This window comes from Equus quagga, chromosome 2, assembly GCF_021613505.1.
Source record: "Equus quagga isolate Etosha38 chromosome 2, UCLA_HA_Equagga_1.0, whole genome shotgun sequence".
Classification (NCBI taxonomy): domain Eukaryota; kingdom Metazoa; phylum Chordata; class Mammalia; order Perissodactyla; family Equidae; genus Equus; species Equus quagga.
The window spans coordinates 156,685,331-156,704,600 of NC_060268.1; the positions used below are offsets into that span (position 1 = coordinate 156,685,331).

Here is a 19,270-nt window from a genome sequence, read left to right on the forward strand (position 1 = left end):
TTCCGGGTCAGCCGGAAGTGACCCTAGGCAGAACGGTTGCCATGGCAGCGTCCGGGCACGCGGCTGGGCGGAGGGAAGATGGCGGTGACAGGCTGGTTGGGGAGTCTGCGGGCTGCCGAGAAGACGGCGCTACTGCAAGACGGTAACTTGAGGCCCCTCGCGAGCCCCCTCGTCCCTTCCCCCAGGGTCCTACCCTCAGTGCTGGCGCCTCCATGAAGGGCCTCACCCTGGGACGGCAGATCTGGAAGGGTCGCGGTCGCCAGCCAGGCCATGTCCTGCATTTGCAGATGAGGAAACTGAGGCCCAGAGAGATGATGTGATTGGCACACGCCTCTCTGGACATCCCCTGGTTTCCCATACACCGCCTCACTCCAGTCTGAGTTCTGTTACTAGTAAATAAGAATTCCTTTCCCATTCATTATGTCATTTGCTCCTCACCGCTGTCCCGAGAGACTAATATCCACCCCATTTTACAGAAGAGGAAACGGAAATCCAAGAAGATTTTAGACCAGCCTCAGCTCCCCCAGCCAGTCAGTAGTACAACTGGATCTTGACCTGGGATCCCATGAACCTCAATCTGGGGATTCTGTTGCTGAAGGCAGCCTGGTGTCATGGAGAGGCCGGAAACCTAGGCTTTATTTATGACTCTGCCATTAATTCACCGTGGGCTCTCCATCCTGGCTGTTGACTTGTTTGGACTTCACTTTCCTCATCTGTAAAATGAGGCGGATGGGCTACCTCTCTTATCTCTGGGTCCTTTCCAGCTGTCATGTTATGTTTGTAAGTGAACCTCTAAATGTTCCCTGGGTCTTTAGGGGAGACAGCAAGGGCCCAAGGCTGTGCCTGGAAGAGGTGGGCACAGGGATATGGAATCTTGATTTTCTCTCACCCTAGGATTGGCCGGTGTGGGACTCCCTGTGCTTCAGGGTCCCTTCCTGGACGCACTTGACAGCCGGAATGAATTAGATCTGAATTCCTGTAGCTTTCAGGATACCAGCTAGGGACTCGCATCCATAGCCAGAAGCCAATCAGGGAAGCCTGGAAATTAAAAATCAGCTGCTCGTTCACTTACTCATTTATGCAGTATTTAGGGAGGCTTTTACTATGTGCCAACCTGTGTGCTAGAGAAGATAGAAAAAGACTCATTGTCCCAAGAGTTCACAGAGTGACCAGGAAAAAACACATGTAAATAAATAATAGTATGTGTTAAATAGAGACTGAAATCTTCTATAAAATGCTATGAGAGCAGGAAAGTGGAAATGATCAACTCTTTGAAGTAAGGTCTAACAGAAGAGGTGATGTTTATGGGTCCTAAAGAATTAATAGGTGTTTGGTAAGTAGAGAAGAGGGGATGGCTATTCTGGGAAGAATGACTCATGTAAAGGCATGGAGGTGTGAAAGTATATAGCTGATTACTAGGGGAGTAACAAAACATTTAGTGAGGCTGAACATTCACCCAGTCAGTCATTACAACCCCTCACACCGTGTCAGGTACTAGATGCTACGATGGCAGGGTGAATGAAAGGTCTCTTTTCTCAAGGATTAATGAGGGGAAATGGTGGAAAATGAAGAGAGATTGCAGATAAAGTGGGGTATGTTGTGATAGTTCTCCTATGCCAAGCTAGATTTTGGACATTCTCTCATAGGACAGTGGCTTTTGTTTTTATTATAAAAAAGTACATAACATAGCACTTACCACTTTAGCCATTTTTAAGTGTACCTCTGTGGCATTAAGTCCATTCACATTGTTGTGCAACCATCACCACCATCCATCTCCGGAAGTTTTTCATCTTCTTCGACAGAAACTGTATATCCATTAAACACTAACTCCTCATTCCCCCTATCCCGAGCCCCCGGCAACCACGATCCTACTTTCTCTCTTTATGAATTTGATTACTGTAGGAACGTCATAGAAGTGGAGTCATACAATGTTTGTTCTTTTGTGACTGGCTTATTTCATTTAGCATAATGTCCTCGAGGCTCATCCACGTTGTCACGTGTCAAAATTTCCTTCCTTTTTATGGCTGAATAATACCCCATTGTATGTATATACCACATTTTGTTTATCCATTCATCTGACAATGGACTCTTGGGTTGCTTTCGCTTTTTTAGCTATTCTGACTAACACTGCTATGGACATGAGTGTACAAATATCTGTTCGAGTCCCTGCTTTCACTTCTTTTGATCACAGGACTGTTTAAACAAATATTTCATCAGCCAGGATTTTCTTAAGTTTTTTTATTAGTAGCATCACAAAACAATGTTATTAGATTTTTCTTTTCCAAACCGAATATATATATATATTATATATATATATGGATATGCTTTGTCAAACCTTTCCTGTAAATTTACCTTCCTGGTGTGTGCATGTATGGGTGGGGGATGTTACCTCCTTCCTACCAAGAATCACTGCTATTGTAATAAGAACCCAATACACTTTAAATTTTTTTCAGAAAAATATATATTTGTAGTGGAAATATTAAAAATAAATGTCTGGGGCCGGCTCCATGGCTGAGTGGTTAAGTTCGCGTGCTCTGCTGCGGCGGCCCAGGGTTCGGATCCTGGGCACGGACATGGCACTGCTCGTCAAGCCACGTTGAGGCGGCGTCCCACATCCCACAACTAGAAGGACCTGCAACTAAGATATACAACTATGTATGGGGGCGGGGTTGGGGAGATAAAGCAGAAAAAAAAAAAAAAAGATTGGCAACAGTTGTTAGCCCAGGTGCCAATCTTTAATAAAAAATAAAAAATAAATGTCACCCATAGTCCTACCATCCAGAGGTAATCATAATTTACATTTTCTTTCATAAACTTCCATATTTTTCCCATGCATACACACTCACACATATGTTTTTTTCTTTTATGAAAATGTCATACTAATATACTTAAAATTTGTTATACCCACATACACATGTACGTATAGAATAAATATGTATAGAATAAAGTATAAATAAAATTTAATGTTTGGGTAAGGGAGGGTATTCTAAGCATAACTGCTGCGTAGTAAGGAAAAAATAGTTGACAATATAAAAATTAAACACTAGTTTGGGAAAACCCACTTTAAACAAAGTTATAAGGCAATTGAAATTGAGAGTATTTGCAACACATGTGACACATGGTTAATATATACAAAGCTCAATCAGATTAGTAAGAAAAAGATGAATACCCAAATAAAATAGGCTAAGGCCTAAATGGGTAATTCACTAGAAACATGACCAATGAACTCTTGGAACAGTGCTCAACCTTACAAATATTTAAAGCTATACAAATTATTCTAGCATGGTTATTAGAGCATGTACTTTGGCCTCAAGTGAGTTTCACCTTCAGTCTGTCATTTCCTAGCTTTGTGACCTTGGACAAGTTGCATGCCTTTTAAACCTCAATTTTTCTCATTTGTGAAATACAGGTAATGGGGGCACGTGGGATTATTGTGAGAATTAAATGGAATAAAACATGTAAAGTGCCTGGCCAATAGTTAGCACTGTGTCCTTAGACTCACAGCTGGACTGCAGGGAGAGAAGAGGGTCAGGCCAGACCCCCTCGGCTACTCACAGGCAGCACCTTGTACCCCACTTCTGACAGGAAAACCCCCTTCAGCGCTATGAGCCATCCAAGTGATTAAGGGTGGTGTGAACTAGGGGCCTGCTGAGAGTCCCCGCAGATTTGGGGGGAATTTTCCTAGAATACAAATTAGGAACGACTCAAGGGAACTGTGTCCCAGGGTAGTGAATTGGACAGGAAAAAAGGCTTAGTAGAGCAGATACAGTTGCAAGTTTTAACTAGTGGCAGCTTTAGCTTGTTGGGGACCTTGGGACTCTTATTCATCAGACATACTTTGGGAACCTGTCTCCTAGGCATTTGTTATTAGTCTCACTGAGGAGCCTACCTATATCTACTTACCTATCTCTAAAAATAGGGGAAATTACTTAGTCACTTTTAAGAAAATGCTTATAATTATACTAGGTAGGTCAAAGAGTTGGGCTAGGAGACTCCCTTAGGTTCTTCCATGTTTTCAATGAAAGATGAATCAGTGTTCACTTGTTCTTTCATCAGTAGTTAGTTGGGCCCATAATATATGCCAGGTACTATGCTCGGTGTTAGGGAAACCATAGGCAGGGGGGATAAAACCACTCTTGTCTAGTAGAAGAGACAGGCAGTAATCAAAGAATCACACAAATAGGTGTAAAATCATAACCAAGGTAAAAACCCTGAAGAAAACACATGGGAACTAACATCGTTTGGCTATGTAATAGGAATGGCCTAGAGATGTGCAAAAGAATGCAGAGTGATGGCACGGCTAAAGGGAGTGCTCAGTCAATATCCTGTTCCATATCCTGAGCACATCAGCTGGGGAGAGAAAGGTAGATATCGTATCATTCCTAGGGAGACAGATGCTTTTAAGAGTATCACACTATGTGACAAATGCTCCATTATGGATATGAATAAAGCACTAGGGAGGCACAAAAAACAAGGCAGCAATGAGTTTTGCCAATGTGCCTGGGGGTGATAGTCTAGGAAGACTTCCCAGTGGAAGTGACATTTGAGCTGGATTTTGAAGAGTGAGGAGTTCAACAGATGGGAAGAAGTATGGAGCTTTTGCTGTTAGAGGAAACCACAAAGCAAAGACATGTTCAGAGAAAGCTTCAGAAAGGAAGTGAGTCCCAGGACACGTCTTAAAGTAATGGTAGGCGATGGTTGGCAAGGAGTTCGTGGGAGGCTCTGGGAGGGTTTCTCAGTACCACCAAGGCTGTCGGTGTTTCCCAGATAGAGCCCTTGATCTGCAAGGGGCAAGACAAGAGGAGGCTTGGGGGTAAGGCACTCTCTGCTTTGTGCGTAGGGAGAAGGAAGGTGCACTATTTGTTCCCAGATGGGAAGGAGATGGCCGAAGAATATGATGAGAAGACGAGTGAACTACTTGGTAAGTGACAGGGCCCCCAGTGGGCCCTTAGGAACACTTGGGATGACCTAAACACAGGTAAACACTCCCAGCCTGAGGCTTAAGGGAAGAGCCCAGTGCCAAATGGGGAAACTGAGGCCCCCAAGGCAAGATTGTTCCTGAGAATAATCTGAGGCGGGGCTGGGCACCAGAGATGGAGTGGCCAGTGAACCCCACACCACCTCCAGACAAATGAGAGAGTGAGTGATTCTTGTAAGGTGGGAATGGGGATGTAGAGAAACCATTGGGAAAAAACTTTACAGAGAAGATGGAATTAGAAGCGAGGCTTGTAGGCTGAGTAGTGGTAAGGGCAGGCTTTCACTGCAATTTTTTTGCTTGTTTTTGTTTTGTTTTCTGAAGCCACACCAGGAGCAAGCATCAGAGGCAGCAGCTTCTGACCTGTTCTCAGAGGTGGCACTATTAAATATGACCCTTATCTTGGAGAATGTCTGAATCAAAGGAGGGTAGGGGGTAGAAATGGTGATTTTGCAGCATTTGTCACTTTCGTTCCTGCAGCTCTTTTCCTCTAAGAATAGGCTCATGAATAGGGGCTCCAGCTCAGATTTCTGAGAATTATTTTATTTGTCCATTCTCTGTTCCCAGGTATGCACATCAGCACTAACTGACTTCCCAGAGCTAGGTGGCTGGTTCTTTGACCCAGGGCCTGAGGCTGTCAGCAGTGGGAGTTGGTCTCTTTATTAAGTTCCACCTAAAATGCTAAGACCAATGATGGAATCATGGGCTGGGTTATTTTCTTGTCATTATTCTTGACTTTAATTTCTTCCTGGGCCTGATCGACAGGTAGTATTGGTGAGGGAATTTCTTTTTCCCTTTTTCTGACAGCTCATAAATGTCTAGAACCGACAACACAGATTACACTGGTTTGTATTCTCTTAGTCTCCAGTCTTAAAATGCATGTCCTGCGCATGTTCAGTTGCAGAGTGAAGTGTTGATCCCTCCTCATTATGAGCTGCTTGGGCTTCAGTCCCAATTGGTTTAGTCTGGTGCTATTAAAAATCTTGATGTGTTTAGCATATGACACTGATTTGGTGGAAACCAATACAGTAGTAATATCCTCACAATGCATTGTAATTTATAGCGCTCCCAGGGGATGACAGCCTTGGAATGCCTAATGGGGCGAGCTTATGAAAGCAGAGGTCACGTGGGCTAACCACTACCATCACCAAGCCAGAGACTAGCCGCAGCTCCTCTCCCCCAGCATCACCTCTTCTCCACACAGAGCAAATAAAACAGCTATAGCTGCTGTGGCTGTAAAAACAAACAAACAAATAAAACCTGGGCCTCTTAATTGTGCTTGAACATGAAATTAAAATGAAAAATAAGGCCAGCTTCCTTCATCGGTAGCATCCCACATTAAGCTATCGCTTCTCTTGGCAGGAGGGGAATAGACAGTGGCCTTCAAATTTCTTTTTCTTAAAAGCAGAAATGGAGGTTCATAGGAGAACATTGTTTGGCTAAAGTTTACCTAATACAAGTTGTGCATCTCTTAATGACGGAATACGTTCTGAGAAATGCATCCTTAGACGATTTCGTCGTTGTGCGAACATCATAGAGTATACTTACACAAACCTAGATGGCATAGCCTACTACACACCAAGGCTATTTGGTACTAATCTTATGGGACCACCATCGTATATGTGGTCCATCCTTGAATGGAATGTCGATATGCGGTGCACAACTGTAATGATACTAATACTGTAACTTTTATTGGGCACTATATTAAGTGCTTTATATTTATTGTCTTATTGAATCATCCTCATTACAGCCTGATGAGGCAGGTACTGTTGCCATTTTATAGTCAAAAAAAACATAAGATCCAAGAGGTTAAGCAGCTTGCTCAGAATTACACAGCTAGTTAGTTTCTGAGCTAGGATTTATACCTAGGTCTGTCTGATTAAGAGCCCATGCTTTAGTCCACAACAGCGTACCATTGGGAGTGAGAATATTTAATCCTGCTTTATTTTCTTCTTACTAAATTTTGCTCTCCCCAGAATGACCTGAGTAGGGGCTGGTAGGAGCAGGACAGAGATGGGCAGAGAGGAACACCCCGCTTGAACCACCAAGCCTTTTGAACAGCTGATCCTTTTCTTACCCCAACCACCCCACCCTACCCCCACCAGCTGCCCTTGCAAAATACTGTTCATTATTTTTTAAGTGTAAATAATCCCAGAGCCTGAGCTGACTTTTGCTTGTGCATTCTATGAAGTAAAATATGGACAGGGTTTTTATGGCTGTAAATAGGAATAGTTACCATTTTTCCAGCTAATTATACAAATTTGATAATTGGCCAAACTGGTTTTCTGTTAGAAAAACCCAGAAAGTAATTTATCGAGGAAGCCAATAGGGCTCCTGTCTAGGACAGAGTTCTTTCAGTCACTGTTAATAAGGATAGTAGTGTCATATATTTTTTTCTCTCCTCAATGCTATTCATTCCCACCCCCCACAATGAATGCTGTATGTATTCATGGGGAAAAAACTGAAGGGCCCCATAACAATGATCGGAACATCAAACCAGCCCCAGAAGAACACAGCATGTCCAGGGGGGCAGAGGCTGAAGGGCAGGCCATCCCCCAGCGATTACATTCGGATTACCGACTTAATCTGCTTTGGTATTTGACCGCCAGCCTAACCACCCCAGGCTGCATTTGGAGGATATTGAGCACTTTCATCCCCAAGCACTTCACCGGCTTTATAAATGACCCACTCGATTCCCTTCAGTCTCCTCAGGGATGGGACGTGGCAGCTGTTTAATAGCAACATAGCAATGTTGCAGTGTTTTAGGGCAGAAAAGAAGAATCCTGCATCCAGTTTAAGCAGCAGGGAGTATTTAGGAAAGGGGAATGCAATTATCCATGTTGGAAGTGGGCCAGGGCTTGGAGCTTTGGGGAAAGAGGCCTTTAGGACCTCCACTTTCCAGCCCACCTGAAAGACGAGGCCTCCTTTCAGCAGTCTGCGACATCAGCCTGCTTCCTGCTGACTTAGGAAAAAGCCCCCAGGCACTGCCTCCTTCATATAGTCCTCATCAGACCCTTTACAGGGTCATTGAAAGTCTCCTTTCCAAGGACTGACCCTGGCTCAGCCGGGAAGATATGACAGCATCCCAGGGAGCTGCCTTGCACACACCAGTTTGGGTTTAACGTATAATCAAATCAGAGTGACAGCAGGTGGAAACAGTCTTCTGTTGCCGCAGGAGCTGTCCTTGAGTTCAGGAACAAAGACAGGACAAGAAAGATAAAACAAAGTATGTGTTTGCATGTGTGCATTCATGCCCAGGTACTTAGGAAAAATAACAAGGACGTCACCAAAATCACTGGTGGATCTTATCTCATAAGCGAAGGAGTAGGGAAACTTTCCTCTGTGTTGTAACAGAAATTTATCCCAAGGTGTTTAAAAAAAAGGAGAAGGTAAAACAGCCAAGGGTGCCAAGTTCCTGTGACCTGATTGGCTTTTAAAGTCAGCAGTAAGGAATCCAGTAGCTGACTTTCCTCCTCCTTAGGATGCTCCTTGGGAAGGTTTCTGTGCAAAACCCAACATCCCTTGGAGTAAAACAGTGGATAAAAATCTTGGATTTGGAATTGCCTCTCCTGGCCATACTAGTATTGTTCTTTAGGACATATGATTTAACAAGGCCTGTGATTACAGGAGCACCTCTCTTATTCAGCCCCAGCTAGTTAGGTATTCCTCACAAATTACATTTTCAGATAATCAAAGCTTTTCCTCTAAAGGCTAAAATATAAAAAAGAAATAGAGCTACTTAAAAAAAATAAAAAAGGAAAAGAAACCTTCCTGAATATCATATATGTTTATTGAACATTTATGGAATACAATTTAGCCTTTTATTAATGATTCACATTCTGATCTTGAAATTAGGAGACCTGAATTTTAGTTGTGGTTTTTGCAAGTTAATCTCTCTGAGCCTTGGTAATTCTTCATACTCTATCCCCTGGACAGTAGTGGCAAAGGTTGAAAGAGAGGAGGCAGGGAAGAAATTCTCTTTCTCATTTAAAAAATACAGGCACTGGTGGGACTGGCCCAGTGGTATAGTGGTTAAGTTCATGCTCCATTTCTGTGGCACAGGGTTCACAGGTTCGGATCCCGGGTGCAGACCTAGCACCACTCGTCAAGCCATGCTGTGGCAGCATCCCACATAAAATAGAGGAAGATTGCCACTGATGTTAGCTCAGCAACAATCTTCCTCAAGCAAAAAGAGGAAGATTGGCAACAGATGTTAGCTCAGGGCCACTCTTCCTCACGCCTACACAAAAAATACAGGCATTGAACCAAACGCTTTCTAAAGAAACCTCCATCTTTAAAATCTGTGATGACTGTGTTCTATTCTGTAGTGATCCTGGCAGGTTCCAAGGGGGCTTGTTTGCCCTTATACTCAGTGATCCCACGTGCTTTGCAGTTCTGATGCTGCCCTCTGATGTAAGCTGTTGTCAATATGCCTATTTCCTGCCTTATTCCACACATAGTGTTTTATATATAGTCTGAGTGAGAATCTGGGAGTGATCTTTCCTATGGTATAGAGCCAGCTACATGGGTCTTGTCACAATAAGCCACTGCTTGGAGGCCTTTGTCACTTCCGAGTTTTTGACCATGACAGAGGCCCCCAGAAGGCTGGCTTCCAGTTAAGTGAGGTATTACGTGAATAGATTTGGATCTGCTCCCAGTCACAGTCCATTCACCTAAGAGAGTAGAAGTATTTGTGGGAAAAAAAAAGTTGCCTGTGAAGCATATTTCGAAGTTTTACTCTTCCTTATTAATTTTCATTATAAACTTGGAAATGTGTTTCTAGGGAGAATTTTTGGCCCTAAGTTGTAATAAAATCACACTGCAGAATGCAGCAGACCTTATAAAAGCACATATTCAAGGGAAAATTCTAATTTTACAGCACACTTCTGTGTTCAGCTTGCGTGCCTTACTTAGAGCAGTGAGGGTGTTTGGGTTTGGCACAACTGCTCAAAAAGTCTCAAAGAAACCCATCCTGAAAATCAAGCTGCAGCTCTTGTCCCCCGGCCCAGAAAATGGAGCACACGGGAACAACCACGGCCGAATACCAGGCACTGTTTGAGTTGTCTAGCTCTTTACACCAGCTTCAGGAAGGCTGCTGGCCCCTAGCAGCACCTGGCTTCCCAGGCTGGAGGACACCCGGTGCAGCAGGAAGGGAATGGAACAGAGTGGTTAGGCCTTTGCTCAGGAAGGCCCCCCTACAGTGACGGGCTGCCATTCTGACAATAGCAGTCACTGTGACGTGGCTGAATGGGCTTCCTCAAAATCCCAGCCAGGGGCTTCCAGGTAATGTCCATTGAACTAGTTTTTTCACTTATAATTTCCATAATGTATGTGCCTTATTTGAAAAAAAAAGTCTTATGCAGACATCTGGGTTGTAAAATAAGGTAAAATAGAGATGATTATTTGCATTATAAAGGAACGGTTCCACTCTACAAAAAGTTCACATTAAATTGTCTGTAAGCAATGCATTTAAAATGATGTGTGCCTAAAATTTTGTTTAAATACAACTCATGCTGTTGTTTTAAGCCAGGTAAACCTGAAATGAGTGAATTTTTATATTTGGACTTTCTGAATCTTGAGACAAATATGCCTCTTAATGCTTTCTCCCTCTTAACGCATTTTTCCTTTGCACATTTTCAGAGGGAAAAAATGCACATCAGCTCACACTTTTCGGGGTCCAAATTTTCTCCGTTACCAGTAACTACCCAGTTCCTAACCCCTGCATCTTCTCCTTGCTTGAAGTCACACCTAGGGATTTCTTAATTCTGCTTGGCTCCTTGCAGAGTTTTGTTCAGTTCTCTTTGTCTGGGCACCCATGAGATGAGCTTTACAAGTTGTCTGATACTGAAATGCTCTGCTGAGATTTCAGAGGCTGTGAGGACCCTGCTCAGATGCACAAAGCCAGTGCGAAGGCCTGTAGCTCCCACTCTTAATCCTGTTCCACTTACCAAATGTGATGTCAATGATTCGGCAGAAAAGAGCAGAGCCTCTTTCTTCCTCATAATCCCATTGCTTCCTTCTCTCCCCAGTGAGAAAGTGGCGTGTGAAAAGTGCCCTGGGAGCCTTGGGCCAGTGGCAGATTGAGGTGGGAGAGCCAGCACTCCCAGGAGCAGGGAGCCTGGGGCCTGAACTCATCAAGGAAAGCAATGTCAATGTATGTCTATCTGTCAGGTGTCTTGGGGAGGCTGGGGTGGGATTGGCCTGCTGGCCCCTGAGGGCAGGCACCATATCTTGTTCATCTCCTCATCTCTCATGTGCCCACCTGGACACAGTGCTCTAGAAATGTTTGCTTGAATGACTACCCAAAGGGTTTTGACTTGGTCATCCCAGAGCGAAGTCTCCAGGCCTGGAATGTCACAGCAATAGCAGCATCAGAGGGGAGCTTTGGAGAAGAGCTGAGAGTCTCCAATTGTGCCCTCTGGTAGAGCATTGCAGAGGGGGAAGCCATCCCTTCCTGCCCTTCTCCAAGAACAGTCCTTGAGTTGGATTTACTTTCTGCAGCCCATCTTCATGCGCAAAGATACCAAGATGAGTTTCCAGTGGCGGATTCGAAATCTCCCCTACCCTAAGGATGTCTATAGTGTCTGTGTGGACCAGAAGGAACGCTGCATTATTGTCAGAACAACCAACAAAAAGTAAGTAGTGTGATGGGCACCTTCCTGCCTGTGAATGAGCAGGGTCAGGGGTGTGGTTTGACCTGGGGATCAAACCAGCTTGAATAATGTAATCTGCTCCATCAGGCAGGGAAATTGGAACAATGAGTGTCTGGTGCAGTACCTGGTACATACTGGAGCTCAATATATATTTGTTGAATGAGTGAGGGGATGAGGGAATCACCTAGCCATTAACATTTACAGGAGTTTAAATTACTGGTCTGGGAGCAGTAAACCAGATCCCTCCCTGGACTGAGGGGCAGTTTGCTTTGGCCCCTTGGAAGTCTTTTGCATTATGTTTCAAAAGGAGTACTCAACTTCCCTTTGCTCTTCTCCTTGTGGTTGGCTAAGGGGGAGGCAAAATGTGGGGTAGTGGGGACAGAAGTTGGCCAGGGTAGAGATTTGATCCTGGCAGGGCTGCTTCTGGGCTGTCTTGGAAATGCATTGGTCCCATTTGGGTTTCCAGAGCTCTGATCACAGGAGAAGAGAAGAGCACTGTCATGAATTGGTCTTGATCTGGGCCAGAGGGATTGCAGTATAGGACCAACTCCCTTCAAATAATTTTAGGGCATTGAGCTGGAGGTTTTATGAGTTACTGGTCCACAAACTGTGAAGCCACCCAACATGCCTCATGGGGTACTAAGCTTAGGCCAGACGTGCCCCCACCCATCCACTGGTTTACATGCAGTAAGGGGGACCCAGCTCTTTGTCCATCTTCTCAGATGGTGTGGTGTCAGACTCCCCTCCCATCTCCCTCAGGTTCATGAGGCCCGCAGGGAAGCAGCGTGGCTCCCAGGCTCCTCCAATGCAGCCCTGGCTTCTGCCCCACTCTTATGACCCCTGCATCCTGTCACTTTGGCAGGGTTAAGGGGGTGGGGAAGGGGTGGAGATGAATGAATTAATTTTGAGATTATTGCTGTACATGCAGCCAGCAGCCCCTGCAGTGGGCCTTGTCTATAAATATAAAGTCATAATAATAAGGGTTTGCGTTTATAAAGCACTTTGAAGCCCTCAGATAAAAGGCAGTTTATTCCCGTTATTGTTCTCATCATTAACAAGAGTCAGTGCCTAAAGTGGAATTTAGCAATTTCAGACAACAGAGAAATTGCCTTTAGGAAAGCAAACTCCATGCTTCAGCAAGCATTCCCTGGCGCAAGAGGCCCTGGGTCCAAACTGGGAACAAAAGTGCTTCTGATAGCACTTGAATCTGCCGCCCAGCAGTTTGTGGAGCTGGCTGCTGCCTCCCTTTTGTCCCCCAGAGGTCACTGTCGAATACAGATATCAGGCAGAAATGTGATTACCAGGGATTAAGAGAGGCTAGCTAGCTAGCTCACCAAAATCATCTGCAGGCAGATCCCCTGGGTCCCATCTCCTGCACTTATCCAGCCATAGGTGGCGCTGTTGGCCAGGAGCTCCATGGCTAGAGGCCCACTCCAGAGCCAAAGGCAAGGGGGAGATATTTTGGAGCTGATGGGTGAGGGCCAGGTGGGACGGGAGTAGTGCCCCAGGATGGGGCAGAGCTGGGGGTTAGATTCCCACAGAGGGGAGAGGAGTATGTGTGTGCCCACTTTGAAGCCCACACTGAGCCTCTTGTCGAGGCCCAGCTAGGCTCAACCCAGCATTCCTTAGGTCCCTCTGCTGGGAGGTAGGTGAGAGAGGCCACTAAACCCCTAACTGGCTCTTTCCTGAGCCTAGTGGCCTTTTCATCTTCTATCTGGAGTAGTGGTATATCTTATACATTTACTCCCACTAATTAAACAGAACTCAATGGCTATTCCTTTGAGCAGTGTTTAACTTTTTCAGGATACTTTAAAAATCTGTTTTTTGATCTTCACACCATCCAGTGGTGGGCAGGGTACCTATTTTTATTCTTGTGTTATATATTAAGGATTATGTAAGTGTATCTGTAAAGTCAGCATGATGAACTGACTTGACGAAGGGAAAGTTAGTGATGGTCTCAACACCTAGGCATCTGCAGTTTCCACCACACCATGGCATTTCTCTCTGCTTTGACTTCTTCCTTTACCTGGAGGTTCTATGCTTGACCTGGTTCTAATATTCTGGAATGTGGTTACTAATAAAAGTCACAGATCTTTTGTCCATACCTGCCTTGTCCCTGAAGAACTGGCTTGCCACATTTCTTGAAGTCATTCCAGTGTATCATGTCCGTGGCTTCAGGTATTAGTGAGGGATGAACAGGGAAGGAAGAAAGTGCTTTTCCAGGATCCCAGTGTGGCACCATCTGTTCCTGGTAAGAGTGTTTGTGCAGAAAGAAGGTTCTTAGCCTTAGCCTGGAAGCTGGCAGCTATAAGTGGAATGAGCCAGGGTGCTGGATTGGGAAGACATCGGCTTAAATCTGGCCTCTGCCACATATTAACTAGTATTTTGCTCAAAGTTTCCTCATCTATCACAGGAGAAAAGTCATACCTATCTCATAGATTGTTTGGGGAATTTGATGAAATTGTATGTGTACAACACCCAGCACACTGGCCAGCCTGAAGCAGGTCCTCAACAATTCTTTGGTAATTGGAACCCGAGAGATCTTGGCTGATTTGACGTCGATGATATTAACACTGTGGGAGGTGTTAATAGGCATCACTAGAAAAAAGGATTCTGTAGTCAAATAAGTTTAGGAAACTCTGGACTAAACAAGTTTCTCTTTGATAGGGCTTCTGAGAGCTTTTAGTATGTGAGTGTGCAGTGTAACTCTCTAGGAGGGGACTCCTGTAGGCAGGGAGGCTTGATGCCTGGATCCTTGATGTTTAAGAAAGAAGGAAGATTTGCCTGCTGATTTTCTAAGGGCCAGGCTGGCTGGAGGCTTCTCTGGACCACTCTAGCTGAGCCTGTGTGCAGGTATGCAGGGCGCCCTCTGGAGGTGTGTGGGGCATGGCCCATGTGACTGTCCACAGTGGCCCTGTTGCTACTTTCAGCCTCTCCTCCAGTCTCTCTCTCTGAAGGCCAGGCCTCTTGTGCCATTTCTCAGTTCACTGCAAGGGAGAATAGGTTGGGGAAGGACTGGGAATTGGGAAGGAGATATGGGCGTGTGTCATTTCTGAAATAGCCAAAATGTAGGAGCTGTCCTTTTGGCCCAGGTTGGAGAGAGGTAACAGAGTTGGCCTGTTCCCGTTCCTTTGACAGTGACTTAAAGTTTCTCTAGGGCAGCTCCTTTATTTGAGGAAGGAATTTGGAGGAAGAAACTGAGGCCCAGAAGTTCAGTGGCCAGCGCAGGGTCCCAAGGCAGGTGGAAGAGTCGTCCTGAGAGCCTTTGCTTCTACATACGTCTTTGAACACTTCTGACATTCAGAAAGGCGGAGCATTATGTGTCAGAGAGAGTGCCCAGGGGAGGGGCCTGCAGGGTGACTGGATCCCAGGGGAGACCACTCTTCATATCCATCCCGTCTTTGGACAAATGCAGGGAACCTAGATCAGGTAGTCTCTGACTTTGAGGTGAGAATGTGGAGAGATGGAAGGGTCAGGAGATTTGGGGACTTATCATTTGTAATAACGGCATCTCCATTTACCAGTTTTGTGCCTTAGGCAAGATACCTAACTTTGCTGTGCCTCAGTTTCCTCTTCTGTAAAAGAGGATAATAGAAGTAACCAACTTGAGAGGGTTGTTTTGAGGATTCAATACGTATAGAATAGAGCCTGGCACAGGATGAGCATTAATAAGTGTCACCTTTCATTGTATGGCTGAAAGTGAGAACTGTGAAGGGGATGAGAATGGGGGAGTGTTGCACATCTGCAAACAGCCTGGGAACCACCTGCTGTAAGGGTGTCGCTTTTTGTTTTTTTTGAGGAAGATTAGCCCTAAGCTAACTGCTGTCAATCCTCCTCTTTTCACTGAGGAAGACTGGCCCTGAGCTAACATCTTCCTCTATTTTATATGTGGGACGCCTACCACAGCATGGCTTGCCAAGTGGTGCCATGTCCGCACCGGGATCCGAACCGGCGTACCCCAGGCCACCGAAGCAAACATGCGCACTTAACCGCTGCGCCACCAGGCTGGCCCCAGGGTGTTGCTTTTAACAGAAACACAACAAGGTCTCCTCAGGCAGGGATGTGGCCTTGTTTCTTCTTCATCCTTAAATTCCCAGCTCACAGCTCAAGGCCTGAGATACAGATGATGCCTAAGAAATGTTTCCTGCCTACCTAGGGCTGCCTGAGGCTGAGCATTCTGACTTTTCCAGAAGGACAGTGGGTCCCTCTCTAGTCCCGGAGCTGGTAAGAAAGTCAAGTGTGGTTCCTGTCAGGGAAAACCCAAGGCCAGGGAATGGAGGTGAGAAGGGGGTGGACTGCTATCTGAGGAAAGAAAGCAGATGCCCCATACTCCCTTGAACAGTGCCTGTAGGAGCCTCTGAGGAAAATTGTTTAACCTCAACGAATAAACTAAATCCATTAGAATAGACTCAAAACAAATCCAAGCCTCCAGACCCACTCTGCCTCCACATCCCTAGCCTTGTGAAAGGTGGTGGGAGTAGGACAGGGGAGGGGGCAAGCCATGCACCTCAAGTTCCCTTTGATCTTGTTGTTGCCATTGAGGGCAAGCTCTAGGATTCTTTTTCCAGTCACCCTGCCCCAGCCTGGGGAATGTAGCTTGACCGTGCCCCTCTAAGGGGGCACAGGTGTGTTGCTATACACCCCTGGCACACAAGCCAGGTAGGCAGAAAGGATGTCCCCATGCTCTGCATCGCAAGGCCTTACACAGGCCCCATAACTTCGGCTGGGCTGCGTGTGCCTGAGCTGCTGCTCTCCCGGTTCTGCCGCTTGTGTATATTTGCAGGGAAGATGTTAACACTTCTAACAAGCCTTTGTGTTCATCTAATCTCTGCTGTTTAACCTTTGACTCCCCCCTATTATCAGTGTCTGCCACCTTTGCTGGCCAGACCAAGGGCCCCAGGAAGAGCCCTCAGCCTGGGCTGGCTAGGAAGAGGATGAGGCCAGCATTCCACCCCAGTTTGCAGGCAGATGGATCGCCTTTCCCTGGGGCAGAGCTTTGGAAAATAAAGCAAACTTGTGGTGCCATTAGGATCCCCCAGCCCCCACTCCTTTTGAACTGTCAGCCTTTAAGTAAACATTCTTTTCCTGCCGTGGGTCCCAGCACCTTGGCGGGGAGTGAGGAACCTGGGAGGAGAGGGGCCCTGAGAGCCTCCACTAAACTGAGGGATTTCGGCAGGGAGAGCAGGAAGAAGTGCTGCATTGATGTCAACTCCGAGTCCCCAGGGCATCGGAGCTTTTGAAGTGGACTCAGGGTAGCTGTCACCACAAGGACCAGGCCCCTCTGAAGTATTAAAAGCCCCGTCCTCTTCAGGCCCCTCACTTGAGTTTGTTTGTGCCTGCCTGCAGCGTTTCCCTCCCCAGCCCACACAAACTCTGTAGCAGCAGGGACGCCACACCTGGGTGACAGGTCTGGCAGCCACTGGCCAGAGCTGAGGCTACACTTCCACCAAGGACAATGCCACACGGGCCTATTGCTGGAGATGAGAAGGCCATTCTTTGTGCTCTGGTGTAACAAGCAGCAGACCAGGGGCAAGGAGCTTTAATCCTGATGCCACTGACAACTGACTGTGAAACCAGGCAAGACATTTCACCTCGCTGAGCCTGAGTTTCCTCTTCAGTAAAGGAGGTCAAATTTCCTGCAAAACAAAATCCAGTTATACACCTTATGGGCTGGGTGTTGCTGTCTGGTTTGTTTTGTTTTGTTTTGTACTAAAAGGGATCATTAATCTCTGAACTGGCACCTGCAGATGATAGGGACCTTGTGTGGTGTGTGAAAATGGAAGAGTGGGGCCAGCAAAGGAGTCCAGAGCCCCAGAGATCCGGCTTCCACGATGAATCACATGGTTTGTCCGTCCTCTTAGAGAGATTTCTCCTTGCAGATGTACTTCGCTCTCTGGCCTACAAGTAGAGTCAGGCTAATAAGGCTTTGATAGATCTCAAAAGAGGAAAACATATGTGGCGGAGGCCTTCAGTGGAAGTCCCATGTAAATGGCAACTGTCACTCCCCAGCTTTGGGGGACAGCCCTACACGTCCTTATTCTGTCCCTTGGTAGCACACATGTCCCATTTTCTTAGCTTGCCTGAGCTCTCTGTATTCCGTGAGGCTTCTTCTCCATGTCTGGGAGTCCCAAAACTGAAGTGTGAGTCACTCTAATCCTCGTCTAATCAAGGAATCACAGTTAGTCCCGCTCTTTTGCTGCTGATTTGGTCATAAGGCCTTTCATCCTTTTCTTCCCAGGGCCACTAAGCTCTAAAATACTAGTGTTCCCACTGGCTTCCCTTCTTCCTCTTTGGCTGTGTGGAAGGTGTTGGAGAACTGTGTAGAAGGTTGGCAGCAGAGGGCCTAATGCCCAACTGTTGGGGTCACCTTGCTGGGTATCCCCAATGCCTCTTGGTGTCCCCACAGGTACTACAAGAAGTTCTCCATTCCTGACCTAGACAGATACCAGCTACCTCTGGATGATTCCTCGCTGAGCTTTGCTTATGCCAACTGCACTCTGATCATCTCCGTAAGATTCACCCAGACTTCTTGGCCACTGCATCAGGGAGAGGCTCCCTCTTTTCCTGCCCACCTCCCATCCCATAGGAGTCCCCAGTTCTAGCCCCTACCCTGGGCTGTGCTTGCTAGAGAACAGGCATCTCTACTTGAGCATGAGGAGAGCAGAGTAGGGGCTCAGGGAGGAGCCTGATCTTATAAATCACACCTGGAATAGGATAGAGGGGGAGGGGGAGGGGCGGAAATCACAGGCCTGGGGTTCTGGTCCAGTGCCTGCTCCTACCCAGCCATGTGACCTTGAGCAAATCATTCAGTAGGCCTCAATTTCTTCATCTTTGAATAAAGGGATCAGAAGGGGTCCTGTCTGTGTGTGTGTGTGTGCACATGCACATGTGTGTACACATGTAGGGAGGGGGGATGTAACTGAATTATGTTCTCTTCCTGGCTCCATCCACAGTACCAGAAACCAAAGGAGGTCCTGGTGGCTGAGTCAGAACTGCAGAAGGAGCTGAAGAAGGTAAAGACGGCCCACAGCAGTGATGGGGACTGCAAGACCCAGTAGTAGACTGCTGAGCCTGCACCTCTGGTGTGGAGGGTGGGTGAGGCTCTTCCTGTCAGCCTGTGAGACTTCGAGGCTTAGGCTTTTCCGGTGCAGGGGCAGCCTCTTCTCTTCCAGGAGTTATCTGGGCTGGGCCTCAGGGCACCTTTAGCCCCTGCATCATAGTCTTGTCTCCTAAGTAAAGTCATTCTGAGTCACTGTCAGTGGACTGTATTCTTGTCCACCTCTGTGTGCTCCTGTCCCCAGGAAGGGTGGTGGTGACAATATTCCCTTCTCCTCTATCCTAGAGACCTTCAAGGTAAAGCCTTCTGCATAAAGGGAGGCGTGGGCCTTAGATGGAGCTCTGACCGCATCTTCCCTAAACTATTTGCATAAACTCAGAGGAACACTAGGCTGGAAGGGACCCTGTGCTACCTTAGCTTGCAGAAGTGTCCAGAGGAACTCCCTAAGATAAGGATGGGTGAGAGAGTTTTTTAAATGCAGAAACCTTGGAAATAGCACAGGATATTAAGACACTGTGGGTCAAAAACCAGATTAAGGGTGGTAGCATTGCACAGAGTATGTGTGTGTTGGAGCAGGGTGAAAGA

The 19,270-nt window shown here is 46.4% G+C and overlaps 1 protein-coding gene across 2 annotated transcripts; it reads left to right on the plus strand.

Moving 5' to 3' along the window:
- The first annotated feature begins 1 nt into the window (after position 1).
- On the plus strand, positions 2 to 18,886 carry DPCD (deleted in primary ciliary dyskinesia homolog (mouse)). Of its 2 annotated transcripts, XM_046653818.1 has the most exons (6): positions 42 to 142; positions 4,841 to 4,921; positions 11,005 to 11,129; positions 11,477 to 11,610; positions 18,035 to 18,137; positions 18,582 to 18,886. In XM_046653818.1, the coding sequence occupies exons 1-6, from the start codon at positions 79 to 81 to the stop codon at positions 18,684 to 18,686; spliced, it is 612 nt and encodes a 203-aa protein (XP_046509774.1). In that variant the 5' UTR covers positions 42 to 78; the 3' UTR covers positions 18,687 to 18,886. The 2 variants fall into 2 exon arrangements, with proteins under 2 accessions (XP_046509776.1, XP_046509774.1); XM_046653820.1 differs by lacking the exon at positions 4,841 to 4,921 and having other exon boundaries at positions 2 to 142.
- The last annotated feature ends 384 nt before the right edge of the window (positions 18,887 to 19,270 follow it).